The sequence below is a fragment of the Oryzias latipes genome, chromosome 2 (genome assembly GCF_002234675.1).
Source record: "Oryzias latipes chromosome 2, ASM223467v1".
NCBI lineage: Eukaryota > Metazoa > Chordata > Actinopteri > Beloniformes > Adrianichthyidae > Oryzias > Oryzias latipes.
Genome location: NC_019860.2, coordinates 22,367,684 through 22,390,763, shown reverse-complemented (window position 1 = coordinate 22,390,763; position 23,080 = coordinate 22,367,684). Strand labels below are relative to the sequence as shown.

Here is a 23,080-nt window from a genome sequence, read left to right as displayed (position 1 = left end):
TAAAATACGTGGAAAACGTGCAAAATCTAGGCAGTGGCTTTGTGAAGCGGCACAACGAACGCGATTTGCCCGTCAATTTTACGCCCGCTGCTTCTCTTTTGTCAGGTTTACTGCTTGACTCCTGTGCAAAAACGCATTCATAAGCTTGACGCTCCAGATGCATGTGGGAGGAGCTACCCTTGTGCAAACATGGAAGCGTTAAATGTCTATCTCATTAGCAATGTACGGAAGACACGGATGATGCAGAAAAGATCCGTTTTTTTTTCATTTTGAAGAGTTCCACTAAAGCATCAGTCACCACATGTCCATGTCTGAGATCATTCAGAGACTCTCCCGGTACGTTGAGCTTCAGCGTCTGCTGACGGCGCTTTCAGCGGGACTTCCGTCTCTCTGTGACCCAGTTTGACGACTTTCTGTCCCGCATTAGTCTGATGAGGCAAAATGTAAAAACCAAAATAATATTGCCTCCATGCTCATAAGAAAAACATATCGAGGTTCAAGAAGAGAACAATCAGATTGGCATGGTTGGCATTGGACTCCACCCACTTATTGCGTCATCAATGCGTCACAGGCCAACGCCGAGTTCCCAATTCTTCTGCTTTTTGTGAATTTTTTACGACAAAGCAACTATGCTGCTGCTAGACCGCCGCGCCGTGCCTGATTTCATTACATTGACTTAGCATTAAAACTCAACGCCTCTGAACACAGCTTTAGTTTGAAGTCCATTTTCTTTTTTCCCCCCTTCTTCATTGCGGCTTCGTCTGCTCTTTTAGATCCACGTCCTTTCCTTAAAGGTCACCGAAGAGCCGTTCTGTCTGCTTCGTAAATCAAGGTGCGCAGAAGGAAGACGCTCGCATTGCAGTTTGGTTTGATCTAGACCTGTTTTTAAAGCCCATCCCATCAGCAGGTCTGTCATTTTTGCATTAAAAGTAACAGATATTGAGTAAAGAATATAGTATTCTGTAAATGTCCACATAGGCTCATCCGCTGATCTTGTATGCGTCTCCAGCATCAAAGGCAGCCCTCTTCCTGTCCCTCCGCTGTGATATTGTCGCTGCTCATCTGCTGCTAAAAGCTGCATCTCTGGTCTCTGCCCAGATTATTAGAGAAGCTCATTCTGTTTCATCTCCATCTGCTCCCCTTTTTCTTTCTGCTGCTCTTTCCTTTTGTCCAGCAGCCAGATTGGGTAGTCAAGAAGCGGCTAGATAAGGGTTGGAGTAGCCACCTGAGTCCCAGCTGCGAACAAACCTCATTATTTTGACAGGACTACCCGCATGCTTGTTTGTACCCCTGTCTGTGTGGCCTAAAGGAGAATGCAAATGGATTTTGAAGAAGTTCCAAATAGAAAGGTTGTGAGTCTGTGGGTTGTGTGTTTTACGCTGTGATTTCTTTGTGTGTTTTCTCGACAGCGCTTTGACGCGAACCGTTGAGTTCCCAGGTGACCGGGGAGCTCTGGGCATCCATGTGATCCCCTACTGCTCCTCCCTCAGTGGACGGTGAGCACGCACCCAGACCTTTACTCAAACATTCGTATCCAGATGACAACATGCCCACTAATAGTGTGTGGTTTCTCCCCGACAGGACGCTGGGGCTGCACATTAAAGGCATTGAGGAAAACAGCCGTTCAAGGCGGGAAAAGCTCTTCAAGGAGGACGAGTGCATCGTCCAAATCAACGACACACCTCTCCTGGACAAAACCTTTGCACAGTAAGAGGCCAGCGTTGGAAAATGAGCTCGAATAATGTCCTACTATAAAGGATGAGATCAAAGGAAGTCCAAAATCATGACTGATGTCAAATAAATGTTTCAAAAAAAGATTTTTTTAATTGGTTGAATGCTATAAAGCAGCAAGGTACCGGTCCGTGGGTCATTTGGTACCGGGCCGCACAGACAAACTTACATTACTTCTGTTTTGTTTATTTTGGAATCTAAAAGATGTTTTATTTTGAAAAATTGCCCGATTCTCTGTTCCATCCGTGTGTGTCACTCTGGACGCAGGCCAAGGCGCTCTCCTCGGTCACGTGATTGGTTACCGCTAAAATAAAACCCAAACTCTGTCCCCTCATTAATAAAGAATAAAACAATAAAGGCATTTTATTCTATTCTCCTTCATTGTAGCGTTGGTACAAAAATGATGCGCCACATTTTAAAGATCCATGAAGGTCCATGAAGGCTTTGTCTGACGTCATACCGGTCCGTAGCGTTAAAAGGTTGGGGACCACTGCTATAAAGCATTTGAACCATTGTTTTCCTGTTTCTCTTTCTTTATTATAGTATCTTTTGGCATTTTTCTGCTATTTTAACCATTCAGCTATTAAAATGTTCAGCCCTTTCAGCTCTTTCCAGCTATGTTTTTCGTTCCTTCAAATACTTTTCAAGATATTCCAGGATTTTTGCATCCATTGAAATCCATGGGGAATCCTTGGTGCAGAAGCTCGCTGGTTCGATACCCGGCTTTTACCAACACATCTTTTTCTGTTATTGTGCTTTTTATGTATGGTCAACTTTGATCATTTCTTTTCTTTATTTTTTCCAATTATTACCCTTCAAGTTTAATTTGCATTCAGCAACATAGCATTCAACCCAGCATTTTCTTCTGGATATGCAGCTGCTTCTTGTATAATATTTTGTAAAAATAAATTGCACGCCTCAGCGTTTGAAAATCTGTTCTCCACATTTGACCCCTTCCCTGGGGGCAGTGCTGAGCTGCAGACACAGCCGGGGTCAGGAACCGTTTGGTGGTTTAACTCCACCATCCAACCCCTCAATGCTGAGAGCTTCCATTTTTGGTATGACTCGTGGATTTAAACTCTTAATAGGCTAGTCTCAGGGCGGACACTCTACCACCAGGGCCACTGAGCTGGTATGGTCACATGACCTGTTGTACTCCATAATTTGTAATCAAATTATAAGCATAAATCGAAGCCTTCAAAGAAACTTTGAGGTTTTTGTTTTTTAGGGGTGTCAAATGATCGCGTTAATCACGATAAATGAATTATAGACAAATTAGGGCTTTTTTTTCTGTTGCATTACTCTCATTTTTAAATCAATAAATATTGTCTCGTTATTACAACAGAGTTCTAGGGACAGTTTAAACATTTTTTTTTTATTACGACTTTTAAGTTCGCAAATTTACAAGAAAGAAAGTCATAACTGTTAAATAATGAGTTTTAAGTTGTAAATATACGAGATAAATCTCGTAAATTTTCGGTTTACATATTGTGCCAGAGAGACCCCCGCACCTCCACACTCCCTTTAATCTCTTTTGGGGTTTGATGAAGAACGTATCTGAAACAGATTTTTGGACCAGCGCCAAAACAAATTTTCTGGTTTCCCTTTATGCATCGGTCAAAAATCACGCCAAACAGGAAATAACAAGTAATAAGTTCCTCTTTTTGTCCAAATTTTACGTCAATAAGCAACTTTTTTTATGCAGATGTCTATAAACGTACAAACACTAATAATAGCGGGGTTTTTAAATCACGTTTCCAAACAACTTGAAGCTCCATGTTCCATCAGAAAGACGTCATTACTCCTGACAGGTGACATCATTGGAAATTCATCACTGTAGGTTGTTGAAAATGCCCCTCCTATCACTTGTATTTCCTGTCCATCCTGTCTCAGCATTTTTCCGATTATCAGTTTCCGGGTGTCTTAAAGCTTCCCTCTGAGTCTGCTGCAGGGGTTTTCCATCTGATCCACCCACCGAGAGATGGCAAACTACCTCTCTCCGGCCTCAGATTTAGCGGTGCTGACCCTCATTCCAGCCGCTTCACACTTGGCCGCAAACCGCCCCAATGCATGCTGGAGGTCCCGGCTCGATGAAGCCAACAGGACAGCATCATCTGCAAAGAACAGAGACAAAACCCTGTGGTCCCCAAACCAGGCTCCCTATGGCCCCTGGCTGGGCCTAGAAATTCAGTCCATAAGAGCACATGCAGCTCTTTTACTTTGAAATCCTCTTCTGCTGCTTCCTTTTTCCTCCTCGGTGGGGTTAAAAAATGTCAAATATGCATGCCAGTTCATATAAATGGTTCGTTTGATCCACTATTCTGTGTCCCGCAGGTCCCAGGAAGTGTTTCGCCAAGCCATGATGTCCCCTTCCGTTTGTCTGGAGGTCCTTCCTGCCCCCAACAAGCCTCGCTACGAGAAGAACCTGATCGGTCAGCTCTTCTCCGACGGCAAAGAGAGCCCTTCCAAAACATGGAGCCCCGGGACGAGTCGCGCCCAGCCGGACCCCAAACAGGATCCGAAGCTGAAGGTCGACGCGAAGCTCCCAGACGGTCCCAGACGGACCTATGAGCCCAGCCTGCAGAACAAACCGCAGGTGCATTCTGCAGACAGGGGATCTCCCACACCTCCAAGCCCCTCCCCGACGCGCAGCCAGAGCCCGCCGGACCCCAGGAGCCCCACTGCGCCTGCAGACCTGACCAACATGACCACCCGGAAGGGGGGCAAGAAGATCAGAGTTGACCTCAAGAAAGGTAAGTGCTTGATCACTTTGGCTTTTACTCAGATTCAAACTGTGTTTTTAGAGTTTTTCAGGAGCAGACGCCCCAAAACTCAGATGTGAATTTCTGATGAACTCCTGCCGCCCTACAGAAACTATGTCCTAGACAATGACACAGGTTTACAATTTGGTTAAAAACAGCATCATCCTTATAAAAAGACCACTGGAAACATTCGAAAAATAGATCAGAAGTTGATAGGAGTGGGACGTGTTACAGAAAGCAGACTTTAAGAAAATTTGATATTTACTTTTAATTAAATAAAATATGCGACATTAATTCATGATAAAAAACAAAACAAAATTCTGACATTTTTCCGTTAGCAGCTTGTTGAAATGGACCTGCGTGTTTGTGGTCGTCATGTCAACGGCGCCGACGACAGAGATGTGTTGGGCCAGTCCGAACTAGTGACTAGCGGCTACGTCCACTGGGAGGAGCCTGAAGTTTAGGAGGACAAAAACCTCCAGATCTGCTTTCTCCATGTAACTGAACACGCATGTGGAGGGACGGGTCGATCCGAGGATGTTCAGTGAGCTGTTCTGCTTGTCAATCAAGTGACATATGTGGATGACATTTGGTTGACAATATCAACATTTTTTAAATATAAATTTGTATATTTTGGTTTATTTGTCTTTTATGTCCGTTCGACAGACATTTGGAGCTGTTTTTTTTAGGAGGAGCTATAGTGACTTCACCTACTGCCGATAGGGGGAAATGCATATTTGATTTTTACATTTAAATGTGTACGTAATAACTTTTGGTTTGTGCGTAACGTTTTCAAAACAGCCCATGTTGTCGTGTATTTTCGGAGTGCTGGCAGCTACGCGCTAACGTGGACGACCGGCGACCATCGATTACATCATTGAGTGGTGGTAATGGTCGAGATTTGAAGGCACTGTTTCTCCACAGCTCTCTGCTAAACGTAGAGGGGTGGGGAGAAGCTGGAGGGGTAGGGAACGAATTTGGATTCGGCCGTAGTTTCTGCGGGGCGGCAGGGAGTCATGGGAAACTCGCCTTTGGGATGTGGGGCAGGGCTTTCGGTATGGAGTAGGCCCCTCCCCCACTCCCCATCACCCATTTATTCTACACTCTCTCCCGCTAGCTTACAGCCCCTCACAACCCCAAGCTAATGTTACGAAAAAGGATAATCAATATTGGAGCTACTGTATCTATTGGATGCTAGAAAGATACAATCTTTTTCCAACGTAATGTTTTCATCAGCTCCTGATTCACAGTGGTTTGTGTGAAGAAATACTATTTTCAGCTTCATATTTGTCCTGGAAAAAACACCACAGGTGTCAAAAACACCTCTTTCTTTGGAGTGCGGAGGTGTTCACCCTGATCCCATAACATCCAGTATTATATGGAATCAGTCCAGTTTGGTGAAACCCGTCCGTCCCCTGATTGTTTTCCGCCGTGTCAGCCGCCGTTCTCCGTTTTCAGACGTCAATCAGAAAAGAAGGGAGCGCTCTGTAATCAGATAGAGTCCTTTTTGTCCCCAAAGACTTCTCCAGTTTGAATGTCTCTGACTTTGGGATTAAAGGATGGCAAAAGCCGCTCTTCCATTGTTCCCTTCTTTTCTCTTATAGCATCGTTCTCATTCCTTCTCCTTCCTTTGTTTGACGTCTCCCTCTTTTCCTTTCACCTGATGCAAGATCAGAGCTCAGGATATTATGGGCTTCCTAACGCCCCCGTCCCTCGGCAACAGGCTCTTTCTCTCGTTGATTGACAGGCGGTGGCGATTGGAGGGGGGGGGGTTTAGGTGCGCTAATGTAGGGCAGGCAGAGGCTTAGCTCAGACACCAGATAGCATCGTTCAGCGCCTTTAGGATGCTGCCGTGGCTTTGCCCCCCCCCACCACCACACACAGAACTGCCACATTTCACTCATGGCTTGGGGCTCGTGGGGCCGTGAAAATGGCAGAGGGTGGGGGCCTCGGGACCACACTCGTAGAAGGAAACAAACTGTTGAGAAATGATATCCCAGGTTTTCTTTTGGCATCCCCCCCATGCCCTTCATAACCCCCCCTCCCTTTCAGTCTGCTCACACGTGAAATTAAAGGCAGTCGCTTTAATCCGGCCCCGCGGGGGGGGCCTCTCAGTCACCTCCCCGCTGGCAGAGGCTGAGCGGTACCTGAGTGACGGCTCACCCAGACGTTGGAGGATGACTCTGTGACGCGTCTGCTCTGCAGGAACGGAGGGGCTGGGCTTCACCGTGGTCACCAGGGACTCCTCCGTCCACGGCCCGGGGCCCATCCTGGTCAAGAACATCCTGGCGCGCGGGGCCGCCATCAAAGACGGGCGCCTGCAGCCCGGAGACCGCATCCTGGAGGTAACGCTCTGCCGAGCGACGCGCATCAGCGGTTTTTTGAGTTACAGATGTGGAGCCGCCCTGCTGGCTGAAAATAAAATACCATTTTTCCCCAGAAGTCCTTATAGATCTGGAAGTTATTTCTAGATCCTAGCTCTTAATAAGACAAATATATGACAGACTGCCGATTTAGAAAAGTAAAAACAACTTTAAATCTAAATTTGGGCAAATATCAGTTCTATCGTTAAAACTTAAGCTCAACGTTAAGAAGCACTAAAAGACGAGTTTACTGACTTTTCAAGTTCTTGTTTTACCTCAAAATGATCCTATTTCCAAACATCTAATCATTTGTTTTTAGTTGAGTGTTGTGCTTCCTTTGAGGCTCAAACTGAAGAAATATACTTTATTTGCTTGGATTTAAATATTAAAAAAAAATTGTTTTTTGCTGCAGAAATATAATAATGAATGATTAGCATATTCTATAGATAAATATGTAAATACGAATCATTAAAATCTATTTTTATTGACTTTGGATGTTTTCTCCTGAGCTTAACTCCTGAAGAACAAAGTAAATGCAGATGAACCTCGCACTCACTGGAAGCGGTTTAAAGCAAGGAGCCCAAACCTTCAGAGGTGTGTCTCCTCCTCTGTGTGCAGGTGAACGGCGTGAACATGATGGAGCGCAGCCAGGAGGAGCTGGTGGCCATGCTGCGCAGCACCAAGCAGGGGGAGAGCGTCCGCCTGCTGGTGGCGCGGCAGGACGACCTCCTGCCGCGGGAGCTGGTACCCATCATCCGTCTCTCTGCTCGCTTCCTCTTTCAGACCCCCCCATGCCCCACGTGTCTTTCTTTTCCTTCATCCCCCACTCCCGAGTGGACTTTCCCACCCCACCCTCTCGGGGACACGCGCCGACCTTCCTGGCCCCCCCCCTTTCTCTCTCATCTTTGTTGACTCAGGGATGCCGCAGGAAATCGCATTCGCAAGGTGCGGCGGCCCCGGCAGGAAACGTGCGATCGTGTCGGCCCGCCACCCTCCACTGTTTACCACTCTATCAGGTACCTGTTACCTGATAGAGAGGGGGAGGGGGTCACAGAGATCAAAGCCCGGCCTGTGACCCGGTTTCTGTCCAGCGGTGGCGGCGCAGGATCAACAAACACGCATGTTGAAGCACACCTAAAGCCGGGTGGCCCCTCGCCTTCCCCAGCACATCCTGACACCCCCCCCCCCCCCCCCCCCCAAAAAACACACAGCCCGTCCTTTGATAAGATGTGCAGCACTTTGTAGTGACTCGAGTGCGAGTGTGCCGCACACAAACGCACACGGGCCCTTGATGACAACTCAAACACGCTCGCCGCCGCGTGTAAACAGCCGAGGATCTGCTCCCCAAAAATAGTTTGCCCTCATTAATGGCCCGCCACTCTTGGCATAACAAGTGCACTTTAAAGAGCGGCGGCGGCGAGCGCTCGCTTCTGTTTGTGCTCAAGAGAGATGTAAAGAGGGGAGGGGGGTGGAGGGTATGAGGGAGAAGCTTCACTCCTGCTGCAGCTCCTGGAGCCCCGTGAGATGTGAGCTTATCTTCAGCACACTCCTCCTCCTCCTCCTCTGTAAAGATGTTTTCATGTCCCTGAAACACACTCGTACTTGAGCGCCAAGTGCCCCCCCCCCACACTGACTCAACAGCATGAAGCCTCACAAGAAGACCCGGACCTGCAGAATCTGTGGGGGGGAAAGAAATGGAAAAAAAAAAAAGGTTCTAGGCCAAATTTTTTCCATTCTATTTGATTGAATGTACTGAATCTATTGGGTTGTCTTTCTAAAAATAGTTTACCCCCCCCCATACATTCATTTTTCCCAATAAGAGTCAAAGCTAAAACATCTTTACAATTAAAAAAAGGAAAATCTGCTTCATTTTTACAGTTTAAAAAGTTAATCTCACTTTTGAACAGTCTCTGTAAAATCGATAACGTCATGTCCGTTTAAAAAAAAAGAAAAGAAGTAGTGAGCATGGAGTCTGAATTGCTTTTAATATTCTGTGCACTACGTAGTTTTTTTAGTAGTTAGGGCGGGAATTCTGACATAGAGATAGACGCCGCTCCATGTAGCCAAAACATTCGGCGGTAGCTCCTCCCACATTTGTCTGGGGCCTCAAGCACTCTGCTTAACCGATTGAACAAATACATACTCAGAAATGTATATTTTCTCCATTCATGTCTTCCATCTTCAGAGAAACGCCACATGAACATTTCCAAACCCCCCCTAACCAACGGGGTCTTTGGCGCACAGCTATGGAGCTTGTAGCTCTCGTGTCCCGTCAGCGTTTCCGGGGATGGAACATCTCGTTAGAGCGTTCATATTTGTTTAAGTTAATCGTGTGATGCAAATGAGTTCATTTCTGCGTTGCTTTACGTTCCGCAGCGGCAGAGATTAATGGCTGCTTCACGCCGACACGACTTCCTTCACCGTCGCCGCTCCGGATAATTGATCGGCATTATTGGTTAGGAGCATCGATCAATGTCTAGTTTTCCTTTCAGGGACACATTGCTGTGCTTAAGTACTGAAACTAACTCTCACTTCTGGGTTTACGACCTGGCGCTTTCTCATTTTGGAAGTATTCAGCCGTCTTTACAGTCATTGTATCCGTTCTTTAGCAGTTTTGGACCCTAAAACCCGCTTTTTAGAGAGACAAACGTCAAGTTGTGCCAACATTTGCTCTTCCTTCCTGTCAAAACCACAATCGGTTAATTCAACAGCTGCTGAGATATTTCACGTCTCACAATGGCGCTTGCATCAGGGATGACCAAAGACGCCGCCGCCGTTCATCCTCCCGGGAGCTGGAGGGGTTTTTTTTTGTGCAAATTTTCACGGCAATCCGTGAATTATTGATGGGAATGTTTTTGGGCCGATTTCCATCTTAAAAGGGGGGTTTGGAGGAAAGGAACCGTCGAGCCCCCTCCCCCCTCCCCCTGAGGCGGATCAGGGATCAACATTTCACAAAGTGACACTTTTAGTGGCGCAGACGCTCGCTGACGCATCAGGTTGGAGTCGCAGTCTGCTGCATTCAGACTGCGGCGCCTTCGGTTTCCTCTTATCTCTTCTGCTTAAAAAAAAAAGTGAAGCAGATTTTAAGAGGAAGTGCTGATTGATTCGTTTCAATAGAGGAAGTGTTGATGTGCCATGAGCGGCGGCGGCGGCGGGCACGGCGGCCTATTTGAGTCTCATGGACCCCATGATGAGGCTATAAAGAGACAAAAGTTTCATTAAAATGGGAGAAGTTTCGTTCCTCCGTCAGCGGTTCTCCTCCCGCTCACGTGTTTTGTGGCAGGATGGCGGGGTCACCCTGCACGTGCGTGACCCGCCGTCAGCTCGCAGGAAACGGAGGGAAAGTGTTTCCTGTCCTGCTCACCCGCCACTTTCCTTTGTGTTTCCTTCCTCTTTCCTCTTTTTGTTTTGTGTTTTTTTTTTTTTGTGCGAAGGTGCGAATCTGCAGACATTAAGGCGATTAATTGGCAGCTCCGCCGAGCGCGGCGAGATCCCATCTTAATTGAATGCGTCTCTCCTATCGCTAATCCCCCCCTCCCCCCCTCCAATTTTGAAAGGCGAGGAAACAAAAGCCTCAGTGTGTAATCTCGGTGTATCACCCGCTCCCCGACGCCCACCCTGAGGGGGTAGAAAAGGCTCCTTTTTGTCTCCTCATTTGAAGAGGGTGGTCTCTCCTCTGGCTAAAAGCTTGTTAAGAAGCTGAGGGCGATATTGGGGGGGGGATTGGTTCCCAAGGCGCCCCAGCGACAGTCCCCCCCCCCCATCCCCTGAAGAACGGTGCATTAGTGGGGGTTTTGCTGATTGGCAGGGGTTTGGACCACCGCTGAGATCCACTTAGCTGCGTAAATACGTGCAAAGCAGAAACTGTTGAACACTTTCAGCTTTATTTGTTCTCAAACGACGTCGGCGACCTTTTTTTTTTCTCTTTTTTTTTTAGGGGTTAAAGAGAAGCTGAACCTTCTCTGGCTTTAATGAAAGGTTTCTGAAATCTCCCCATGAAACTCCTTAAACATTTAAAGTATATATAGCAGTTCTATATGTATTAGAATAGCCCTGAGCGTGTGGCGATCTAAGTGCTTCGTTACTTTTTTTGCTAAATTGGATTATATTACTATCTATAATGTATTTTTTGTCACCTTTTCATTTATTTATTTTGTAGTTAACTTGGTTATAAAATGATAATATTTTTGTTTTCATGCATTTGGTACTAATCCACCTTCTGAGAAACTATAAATAATTATAATTACCTCTTATAAATGACCTTAATGCTAAAATAACCCGAACGAAAACCACTAAAAGTGAGGTTTTTAACTCGTTCTTGTGGCATTTTTCTGATGGAAGACAGATATGATGAAAATTAAGCTTGAAATTGCATTTCTGAGTATTGCTTTGTTCAACTCGTTGTGAATCGGGAGCAGATGGTGTTTGTGACGCCGAAAATACGCTTGGCGGGCCACAAGCTCCATGCCCCGCCTTAATAGAGAGGTCAGAGGTGAAGTCATGCCGCTCTGCAGAAACTATGTCCTTGGAAAATGCTGCGAGTTTTTAGATTTCGGCTAAAAATGGCATCATGGTCATCATTAAAAGGCCACTGGGAACGCTTTGATAATAGATCAAAAGATGATCGGAGTGGGACTTGAAGCTCCCTCCCACCTGCCAATCAAATAGAAATCAAAGAGAAAAAACACTTTTTAACAAAATGACACCATTTAACCCTTTAACACACACCCTCATTGAACTACTGTAACTCTTTGACTGATGAGCATCACTTTAAAGCCGGGGTGTCATGATCCAGGCCTGGAGGACCCGTGTCCTACATGTTTTCCAACCAACCTGCCGTTGAAGCTCCTGATTGGCTAAACACACCTGATCCAGGTGATCAGCAGCAGATGAGGCAGGGTTTCTGAAAAAAACAGCTGGAGTTTCAGCAGAATGGCAGGAATGTATTAGAAATTCACCCACTGTTGGCGTGGAGCAACCCCACCCCCCTTCCTGTCACCCACCTGCTTACATGCAGTGCCGCTAGCTTATGGCTCTGTGTATTTTTTACATCACAAATAGGATCTTTTTCTTCATAAATGTCCTCCATCATCAGAAAAATATTAGAAACTCCATTTTTTTATTGGACAGGATGCTGGTCCAGTTGGAGGAGGAGGTTCTGGGGTTGATGCGTTGACCTACAGCCCGCTGGATGGGTGTCGCAGCACTCGAGGATCTCCTTCCGCTCCATTAGCCTCAGTTAGTTGACTCTGATTCACACTTGGAGCTGAGAATCCCAGCAGGCCTCTGGGTTTTAGCGGGCTGCTGTTTTAATTAAAGGGAGGCGGCGTGGAGCGGAGCTGACATGGAGGGAGGGAGGCTGCAGGATCATAGCGATTTCACGAGGAGTCCTTGGTGCCGTGATGAGGGGAAAAAATAGAAAAAAAAAACCTGCGGTCTTGATTGAAGGTGTCTGATGTAAGGTTTCAGCAATCCAGCGGTGACTCCCCAGATCCTTAAAGTGCACACATTTTCCTTTTCTGACCTTCGTGTGGGGGGTAAAGCTCCGCGTTTTCCTCTCAGTTTCCCCCTCGTCTGGTCATTTTCTGTCCGTCGCGAAGCAGCAGATCAAACAGGAAGTGATGAGACACGACTGCGAGGAGATGGAATCAAAAGCATGGCGTCATGTTTTAACCTCAAAATGTTCTGGAAGTGTTAAAATGAGAAAGCAGGATGGCAAAAAAAAAGTTTTTATTGACTTTAAGAAGCCAGACAGGAAGTCAGGTGGATCAAGCTTTTCTCCAGGTGTTCACATCTCCAACTCATTGACATAATCCAGACCCATCGCAGCTTTAAAAGCCTCCAATCCTCTTGTAGCAGAATGAGTCTACGGTACTATAAAAAGGGGGTAGAGCCCAGGGAACTCTGGGTAATGTAGTTTCTCCTTTTTTTTTAAATTTGATGTCATTTTGAAAAAAGAGCATTTTTAATTTCTGCTGTTCAAACACTGAAATGATTGACGTTTGTGGACTTTTAGCGGGTGTGATTCTTTATTTTTGAGTTTCATAGTTTGTGTTAATGTTATGAACAGTTTAAACCTTTATTTTTTTAATACATACGTATTACAATTTGCCACAATAATGCATTTTGATTAAAGCATCCTGTTTTTCTTAAAAATTTCAAAATAAAGTTTACATTTGCCATAAATGTGGGATTCACCATGAGGTCAAACTTAACTTGATTGACAGTTTGCCTTGGATTCTCACCTCTGTCCTCTTCTTTCCTTCCTCCTCTGCCTTCCAAAAGGTGATTTTAGAAACAAAATAACCACCAAAACAGTTGTTTTCCTCCTGCCACACCCTTTTCCCCCCAGTTCACAGCTCACGCTCCATTCTTCTTCTTCCTTTCTTCTATTCTTCATTTTATTTGGATATCTACCTCTCCTTTGATGCACCTTGCTTTTTTTCTTTACCTGGCTGCTTGTTGGCGTTCTCCTTTCAGAAAGGCGAGGAGGCGAGCAGGCAGGTGATGGAGGACGGCAGGGAGCAGCTGATGTACGAGATCCCCCTCAACGAAACGGGCTCCGCCGGCCTGGGGGTCAGCCTGAAGGGGAACAAGTCCAAGGAGACCGGCGAAGATCTGGGGATCTTCATCAAATCCATCATTCATGGAGGAGCTGCTCAGAAGGTCGAGTCCACCACTTATGAATCACTTTGTTCATGTCTGCAAATTAACTTTTTGTTTTATCCAAATTTGAAAGACGGAAAATTTCTTTGAGTTCAAATCCTAAGTATAGAAGGTTTCACCCTTTTCTACAAATGTATATATAAATTCCTTCATATAACATTATATATTCAAAATAAGAATGGTTACAACCCCAAATATCCTGGTTTTTGAACTCCTAAATGTATCTTTCTTTTTTTTCAGCAGACTCCTGGCTGGTTTATACAACGGAGTTTTAGGGCCACCAAAAAAAAGAAGCAAAAAAGAGTTTTTATCTCATACATTTACGACTTAAAATCTCGTAAATTTGCGAGAAAAAAGTAATAGACTAACAAGGAGAAAACACAGAAGTTGTCTGTTTATCAGAGCCTAGCTTGAAGATGAAATATGTGGAGCCTTTTGTGAAGCTTAATTTCTGGATTATTATAGATTTAAAACAAAGAGATTCTGAACCTTTTGATGACTCAAAATCAGATTATTGTCAGTGGAGCCGGCTTTCCAGGGTTCGGTGTCGGTAAAGCGGAGTTTCATCTGTAAAATAAGGAGCTCAGAGACACGTTTGGGTTTAGAGGACCACTGCAGCCTTTATTCTCCTTCATTCACATAACCTGAAGTTCATCTGTCACCTTACGTCATGAACCTGTCATCCGATCACCAATGCAGAAGTAAACGCCCCCTCCTGCAGATGAAGCGTCCGGTTTCAGCATAAAACAACAAAGATGAATGGAAATAGTCTGTTATATTAGCATTACAACGTTGAAAATGCCAGAAAGTGCTTCTCCTCCTCAGACGGAAGCGTCACACAGATGTAGTGATCTGGTCTCAGCAGGGATACCGATGGCTTCATAAATGGATAAAATCTGTTAATTTTACTTTTTTTTATTGGTGGCACTAATACTCCGTCGTAGGTTTAAACACGGCCAGTAGTCTGCTGAAAAACAAAAGCATTTTTGGGTGCGCTGTATTTTTGTTCATGGAAAAATCTGTGTGTAACGAAAATACAATGTGGGACAAAGGTGAGCTTCATTAAATCGTGTATGTATATATATATATATATTCAGGTGTAGCTACAGAAGTGTCTACGAGCCGTTTTCAGGCTCTGTGGACCCGCGTCGAAAGTTATACCAATACCAGGTTGAACTTTGACCCCAATCTGTTTGGTCCGAAACAATTCAAATACTGTAGAACTTGGACCCAGCGGCCCTCAGCTTAATGCGTAAAGGAGTTGGATTGAATGTTTTCCAGAAGCAACTCAAATGTTGAGAAAAGTAAACCAAAGTAAAACATATTGGGTTTTATTTTTTTATTGTTATGAGCTCCTCCCAAAAAATAAGGACATTATTTTGATGAACTCCACTGACCCGAAACCTTTAAAACATCCCGATGTCCTTCAAGTTGACAGTTTTTCTGCAACACCCTAAAATTGAAGGTTTCGGCTGGTTTATTTGTGTGGTTTTGGTTGGAATTGTTCACACTTTGTCGCTTCCTTTGGCTCGTTTCCTCCGTTTCTCCCTGACTGCTGGTCCTCCCGCCAGCTCCCCTTGATCTTTGACTCCCATTGACCCTCAGCGGCTGTCTTATCTGGATCCGTCAGCGCTCTCTTCAAGTGGCGAATCTGTCAGAAAAGAAAAAAAAACAAAAACGCGCTGCTTTTTCAGTACTCGGCCTCGGTCATCAGAACTTCCGCCGGCCTTTGCCGCCGATCCCTGATCTGCGGCGCTCGGTCGAGTGTGTGGTTGTAGATAAATGGCCGGCCAGGGACGAGGACGGCCAGGCGGCCAGGCGGCTCCCAGAAGTGCCTTCAGAAGTAGGTTTCCGACAGCTGCCGGGGCGGATAGCGCCCAGACAGGATGGCCTTGTAAGATCTCTGAACCGCCTGAAAAAAAACGGGTCTGTGGGACGAGATGGATGAGGAAGAAAGACAGACGGGGGACAGAGGGGAGGAAGGAAGGAGGCGTCCGAGAAGTAGAAAGATGAAACGCTTTAAATATGGAAAGGAAAAATAAAACGCAGTGGCAAGAAAAACAGGAGGTTTACAAACCGGATAATAAAAGGGAGGAGAGGAAGACGAGTCGTGGAGAGATCTAACCTATTTTCATGAGAGTTTAGGGCCTAAGGCCTCAATTTATTTAAAAAAAAAAAAAGCTCTTCTTTGACTTAACCCTGATCCCGTCACGCCGTCATTTCAAAGAGTCTGCTCAGAAAACAAATTAAAATTACATGTAGCGTGCGTGCAGTCGATGAGGAAATTAATGAGGGATGTTAGGGCCGCCTGCTGATCCCGTCACGGCGTTCTCAGGGCTCCGTGTGGTAACAAACACGCCTGTGTTTGCGAGTCCTGGTGCCAGCCCAGGCGGTGCCTCGCTAATGGGGCCGGGGTCAGAGGTCGGCGCTGGCTGTGGTGGTATGCCTTAGGTTCTCCTGGAGCATTTTTTTTTTGTCTCCCTCCGTGCCTTTAGGGTAAGAGGACTCGGATCGGCTCTGCTATCTGCTATTTAAACACTCAGAAGTGATTTAGCGTCCGCTGAGGCCGCTCCATTAGCAGCTGGATGTGTTTATCCAGACTTTCCCGCTCTGGGTGGATCGCTTGCGCCGCCGTATTCTTCCCCCTGCTTTCTATCACTCTCATTCTTCTCTATTTGTCCTTTCATTAAACTTTTTTTGGGTGCAAAACGGTAGTGTTAAAAAACAAAGGAATGATGGGAAATGTGTCTACAGAAACAATGCCCTAAAAAGTTTCTTTGGGGGATGAAAATGGCATAATCCTCATTAAAGGACACTTGGATGATCAGAGTGGGACGTTAAGTACGTTATTTTTTCCCCCCCAAACAGGACGGCCGGTTGAGCGTTAACGACCAGCTGATCGCGGTGAACGGCGAGACTCTGGTGGGGCGCTCCAACCACGCCGCCATGGAGACACTGAGGCGGTCCATGTCGTCGGAGGGAAACGCCCGCGGCACCATCCAGCTGGTGGTCCTCCGCTCAGCCAGACAGGTGCTTCTGTCTGAAGACGTTTCTGCCGGCAGTTCCAGTGAAAAACTCTGGAATTATCTTAATTCGGACATTTTTAAAAAAGACTAGAAGGCAAAGAAACAAATAAAAACAACACAATCCTGCTGGTTCATCTACGTGATGAGAAAATGATAACAATTAAAAACTCTGTTATTCCTGTCAGACTTTCAACTTTAGATGCTGAGATTGTGATTGAAGCTTTTTTTCTTTTTCTTCAAACGTAACAACATTAGTGAGTTTAAAGCTCATAAAATGTAAAAAAGGAAAAACAGATCGAATTCTGGTTTAGCATCAAATATAAATATTATCTGAAACTAGAATTTGGGCTGATTAGCATCAACATGTATCAATTAAATCCTAAATAGAGGGATACAAAGCCACGCTTTATCCACTTTATTGCAGTTACGGTTTTCAAAAGTCCAGAAACAAACTCCAATTAATGGGAGTTTTTATCTTTACTGCTAAAAGAAGCAGGACTTTCCCAGATTGTAGCGTCTGGGATTTAATAACCGCAAGATTTCTTTTTCTTTTTTTTTACCATAAAATGAATTAAAGTTGCGAGCGCCTTACTTCCCCGTCGCCCCCTTTTGACCCCCCCTCACTGGCTGCCCCTGCCACCCTAGTCGGAGCGGCATGTGACAAATCTATTTAAAAAAAAAACCCATTTTGTTCTAAATGGCGGCTTTTTTGTTTGATTTATCGCCATAACAACCATTTTCATTTTTGATCCACTTGGGGTGATAATTGGGTTGATGTCATTTTTAAAAGAATCAGCAAAAGTACAATTTTCGATTTCCATGGCAACGGAGGTTTTTGGTTAACCACGCCCACATTCTTACTATATTCCTATTGTATAACGTATGTATTACAGTTTCACGATATCCTGGTCATAAATGGCAACAGGGGAACGTTACTTTCACAAGCTTGCCGCGCTAACGCTGATCAAAATCTAAAAAATTCTTATTTTTTTTTTTTTTTATAAATAGCCGTTTTATTCTTCAACATAAGGGCTCTCGGTTTCACATCGTGTTTTAAGTTATTTCACAAAAAAAAGTTTTAAAGAATCTTCTGCTCCAATGAGTATTTTTATGAACAAATATTTGGGACTTTTAAAGTTAAGGTATCTCAGAAAAGATAATATGCATCAGCAGCGAGGTAAAAGAAACTTTTCTGTCATTCTACCATCATCATTTCAAAAGCGTTAGAGGTATGGGGGGTTCACTGCCAAAAAGGACTTTTTTTAATATAATTTAAATACAATTGTATTAGTTTTTGTTATTTCTTGGCCTTTAAAATAAAAAATGGGAACATTTGATTAAGAATAGAACAAAAATTTTCTTTTTTAAAATATTATTCCATTTGGATTTTCAAAATAAAATACCTTTTTTTAAAATCAATAATATATTTAATAAGAAAACTTGAAAACCTGGTATTTATTCAACTGGAAAAATATAAGTTTAAACATTCGATCAAAATAAAAAAAGATACTTAAAAGCTCTATTTAGGATAGACTTGATTATACACATTTCATTTATACACATTCCAGTTTAAAGTATACGTTTGGGCTCAATACCAGCCGTAGTAATGCACCTTTTTAAAGTAAAAAACATAAAAAACCTGTTCCAGCCGTGAGCGTAAAGAACTGTAGAAGCCGCCTGTCTTGATATGAGCACATTTGAATGTAAATAGTGCAGGAAAGAGCCGGCTTTGTGACGGTGACAGTCATGCCGCAGGATTTGCTCGGGTGTTAAGTCGACAAAAGCCGCAATGTCTGTCAGTGAGTTGTAAACGGCGTTTGAATGTTGTGCTGGAGCAGACAGCGGCTTTTGCTCAGGCGTGTTTGTGTTCGGTGACACGAGCACTGATGGGGCTTTCCAGCATAAAAGCCCACCAAATGAGACTTATTATGTCTGTGTTTGTTTTTTCAAGGCGGGAAGTGCCAACAACGCACCAACTTCAGGTGGAAGAGCATCTCCGGCCACACTACCTCGCCCTCCAGAAGCCTCCTACATCCAGGTACACCAGCCGGCTCTGCCTCAACCCTCCTCCTCCTCCTCCTCGCTCCTTCCCACGGCGAGGAGGCGAGCGTCCGAGCCTCTGTGCCACAGGCAGTGTCTGGCACAAACACACGCGTACGGATTTACCCACATCGACCGCCACGCCAACAGATTCGCACAGGGGGACCCGAGGAGGCGGCGCCACAAGTTTGGCTCAAACACCCAGACGCCGAGTGGCTCCAGCAGACAAGCACAGTGTCCGAGCCGCGCGTTTGATACCCACGCCGACGGCACAAACAAGCTCAGGCCCGCGTTGAGCTACGCGGAAAACATCCGGGCGATGGCCGGGCAGATGTACGGCCGCCCGGACACGCTGCCGAGCCGGCACGTCTGAGGTCACGGCTTTGCTCTGATGTTTTGGTTGAAACATTTGGTGAAAGGAGATCCGCTCATGGTGATCATCGGTCGCTCATTTCCCTGAAAGCTTTCCTCCTTATTTAAACCGCCTGTTTGATATGGTGTGCTTTGATATCCGAATCCACGTCTTCCTGCTTTGTGGCTTGTGAAGCTTCACACTAACCTTACCTTTTTATTTTTCCATTTCCACTACTCTGATGTAAAGTGCTCCTCTTTCCCGCCTCGCCTGCCTGTTTGTCCTCCTAATAAAGCGGAAGTTTCCTGCATGCTTGTTTGTTTGTTTTTGGCTTTTTTCTTTCTCTTTTCTTCGCGGTTTCTTATTCTTCTGATCTCCGTCTGTCTTGTCTTTAATGATCTAAGCGGAGTCTAACTAAAGAAAAAGTGATTCAGTGAAAAGCTTCTGTCAACCAAGTTTAAAGACGTGTTTCAGCATTTAGAGCAGCTGCTTCTTAATCAATGTGTGCTGGGGGAATTGAACAGGGAGGGGCTGCTGGTTGAGGGGCTGATGACCTTGCCCGCCAATGCGTTTACATCTCATCTACGCCTGTTTGTGGGCGAATCAACCTGTTCACACCAAGCCTTCACCCCATGGTGTTCACACGGGACAAGCAGGGAGGGGCTTCCCCCTCTGCTGTTTCCTAACGCATATCCGTCACCTACAGTTGAAAGAGTCTTGGTGTGAAATGTCTTGAATCTCGTTCCAGGCTTTTTCTTTTGCAGCTCTATTCCGACATATGATAAACTTGGTGTGGTATAATTCCAGGCGTGAACACGAACTGCTATTAGCAATTTATCCTTCATGATCCAGTTTTCTAACGGTTGTCACTAACGTGAATTAAAAGGGGGGGGCCATCCGTACGTTACTACCAAATCGGAGTCCCTGATTGGTGAAAGTTCAACCTGGTTTGACTTTTAATGCGAGTTTTGTTCGTAGAGTCTTAGAAACTTGCGAAGCGACGCGAAAGTGACCGCCTTTCCGAGGGCGGTGTGTAGCTCGAGTCCGTATGACGGACTGTATAATACATGACTGGACGAATCACGTGTCACGACAAACATGCCTTGCTTCTGGTCCCGACCAAATGGAGTCAATTCCGTCGCAATTTTTCCACGATACATCCGTCGCTACGTTGGAACCAGACGTCTTCAGTAAGGCCTTCTTTGATTGGTCCGTGTCTGTTTGAGCCCCCCCCCCCCCCCCCCCCCCCAATCAGGAGTAAGCACGGTAGAAGGACACACCCCTCCCACCAAAAGCGGTGATTGGTCAGTTTTTACCTTGAAAGATATCACAAGTATCAGAGCAAGAATGTTTATTCTGACAACTATGGTCTGATGACCTCATTATTTTAGGATTCCTGTAAAAAATTCCCTACCTACGTTATTCCAGGAATAATGCCCGACCAGGTGTCCATAATCAAAAGGACGATGCTGCTGCGAAATAAATGTACATAAAATCACTTATTATATTGTTGTTTTTAACGTTTTTGAAAAGGCGTGGACTATCTAGTGACTCGTGCTGGTAACCGCCACAGAACCTGCACCGACCTCGCTCTGCGGCAGCAACAGAAAGTGGTACATCTGTCATTTTAAGTGATCCAAAGCATCATTTCACCCATTCCTGCTTGTTTTTGTGCGCATGATGAAGCCAAAGTTTGGTGTCAAAGAAACAAAGACCACAAGTAGTTTACTACATCGTTCGATTGAAGAAATATCTACCACTAACTCAGATCATTAGGTGTACATCAGAAAAACAAACAATTGTTTTGTAAATTATTACATTTTTTGTAAATTAATAATTAAATGAGTAATAGACATATAGTTACTTTGTATGAAGCAATAAGTTAAGTTAGACAAACAACAATCTGTTTAGAATTGAAGTCAACGTTGCTGTTGATGGTACAATTTGAGATCTTGTCTACCGTCTTGCAGTTGTTATCAACCGAGGAAAAATGTTTGTATGTTCCAAGTTTCTGTTGCTACGGTAACCAACTGGCATTCAGACCAGGGCGAATCCGGCTCGGAACTTCTTTTTTTAGGTTTCCGTAATCACTTTTTTATACCACGGCTGGGGTGAGCGCTGGGTTCTGATTGGCCGTGATTTCATCATTTCCTTGAACCCGTTTTGGTAAATTTGGTCATTTTTGAAGACCGGCATGCAGCAGAAGAGAAACGCGACGTTCCGCAGATTGTACCGCCCTCCTCCGCTGCTGCAGAGCCAGGTTGGTGCAGGTTCGGTAGCCGTTACCATGACAACAAAATCAAATAGTCCGCTTCTTCCAACAAAATGAAGTCACTAATAATTGATTTCATGTTTCATTGCTTTTGTAAGTGACCACATGTATAAGCAGGATAATGGGCTCTGGGGTGTCCGTTCACAGAAACGCATACACAAGCGCATCGTCCATTAATTTCTGAGAATGGACTCTTCATTACTTCATGGACACCCTGCAGCCAATCAGAATCCATTCTTCACACAGACCTCATGTATCGTGGGAGTTGTGTTCAAAAAATAAGCTGAGATAGGTGTAGATTTTCTTTTAAGGCAGTGAAACTCCTCACTACACACTTTCTACACTCGAACATGTTTCGACTTTTCTCTTTTGCTTAAACTAGAAAAGAAGGTCCAGTATTATAGAACAGCAACAAAGATCTGACTGTGATCTGACATCGAAGTAAACTGGACGAGTTCTGTACAGGAGACACGGCACAGAAGGGATTGATTGACAAGGTCTACAGCCAATCAGGACACAGAACACAATGTGCTGTAAAAAAAATAAAACAACACGCAAAAAAACTGGCGAAAAGGTGAGAGAGTGAAGGCGAACCCCGATGTAGCGAGGGACCACTGTACTGACTTATCTAAGATGCTCTTGGAGCCTTTTGGGTGGCTAAAGCAACGAATTTCAAACATTTATTGTGATTAAATTTTTTTTTAGAGCCAGTAAGGAAACATAATAAATGTGAAACAAACGGCGTAGAGCATTGTATAGTTTAATCTTCAGAAAAAAGCTGGTTTTCTTTGAACGGGTTGTCGGCTCCTCTTCCTCAGAGGGATGGCGTTTCCAGTGATGGACGCCATTGAAGGACTCCCCTAACTTATCAGTGCAGAATGAGACGTCTGACCGTCCGTCTCCTTCAAAAAGCCTCGGGGTGGGGGCTGGATGGGGGGGGGGGGGGGGGGGGGGGGGGGGGCTCTGATGGGACGTTTGTGACACAAAGAGCAGCTGTCAGAGACTGCACGTCTGTGATTGACAGCAGGCCGATCCAGCGCTACATTAAGACGTTTGCTGGTTACTAATGACGCCCCAGGGATTGTTTGATGACATGGCGGATGCCCCCCCCAACCCACCCACACGCCACCCACTGTGTTGATACGAGGAAGCTGCCGGAACACCTTTCATTATTGCGTCCTATTTTTGTCAAAACAAGTGTGTTTGTGCGCTTTCTTTGACCAGAGATGGCTCCTTTCATCTCCACGAGCGCCGATCCCCATCAGATTGCTCTATCGCTTAGGTGGCAGCGGCGGCGGCGGTGGGGGGTGGAGTTATAATGTATCTGTCAGCACTCAAAGGAGTCCTCCGGTGAATTCAGCTGAGCTTGTAAAGAGAATCCCAGTTTTTCTTCAATTCCCAACCATGACAGGTTACGAGTCGCTACGGTGACTCGGGTTTCTGTGGCTGCACCAGATTTCAGCACGAATCGGATGCAGGCGGGTGACTGCATGAAAGAAATTATCGGTTTGTTTTGTTGAAGGAAATAAAGGTGGAAATGTTGAAAATGCAAAATGCAAACTGTGTAGAAACATCTGCATACCTGCTTTTTGCAAATGAGCTTTAGAATCTGTGCTTCAACAAATATCCATGTATATGCCAGTAAGGTATAGAATAGTAAGGAATCGACAGTAGTTCCGGTGTGACAGTTCTCAAGTTGGTGTTGCGTGCTCTGTGATTGCTCAGGAGTTCATCAGAGTGACAGCTCAGGGAAAGAAGCGGACTTTGTAGCGACTGGTTTTGGCGCCCATTGTCTTAAAACGCCGCCCTGACGGGAGAAGGCTGAGCAGGTGGTGTCCAAGACTGGAGGGCTCTTTTGAGATTCTGCC

The 23,080-nt window shown here is 45.2% G+C and overlaps 1 protein-coding gene across 2 annotated transcripts in view; it reads left to right on the top strand.

The window, feature by feature from the left end:
- The window catches only part of LOC101164537 (partitioning defective 3 homolog B), a 167,734-nt gene that overhangs the window by 53,428 nt on the left and 91,226 nt on the right, over positions 1-23,080 (top strand). For both annotated transcript variants that reach the window (XM_023966113.1, XM_023966108.1), the window contains exons 6-13: positions 1,410-1,496; positions 1,582-1,707; positions 4,066-4,484; positions 6,699-6,838; positions 7,475-7,600; positions 13,337-13,522; positions 16,391-16,552; positions 18,500-18,586. In XM_023966113.1, the coding sequence (XP_023821881.1) occupies positions 1,410-1,496; positions 1,582-1,707; positions 4,066-4,484; positions 6,699-6,838; positions 7,475-7,600; positions 13,337-13,522; positions 16,391-16,552; positions 18,500-18,586 (1,333 nt within the window). The remainder of the gene's footprint in view (positions 1-1,409; positions 1,497-1,581; positions 1,708-4,065; positions 4,485-6,698; positions 6,839-7,474; positions 7,601-13,336; positions 13,523-16,390; positions 16,553-18,499; positions 18,587-23,080) is intronic.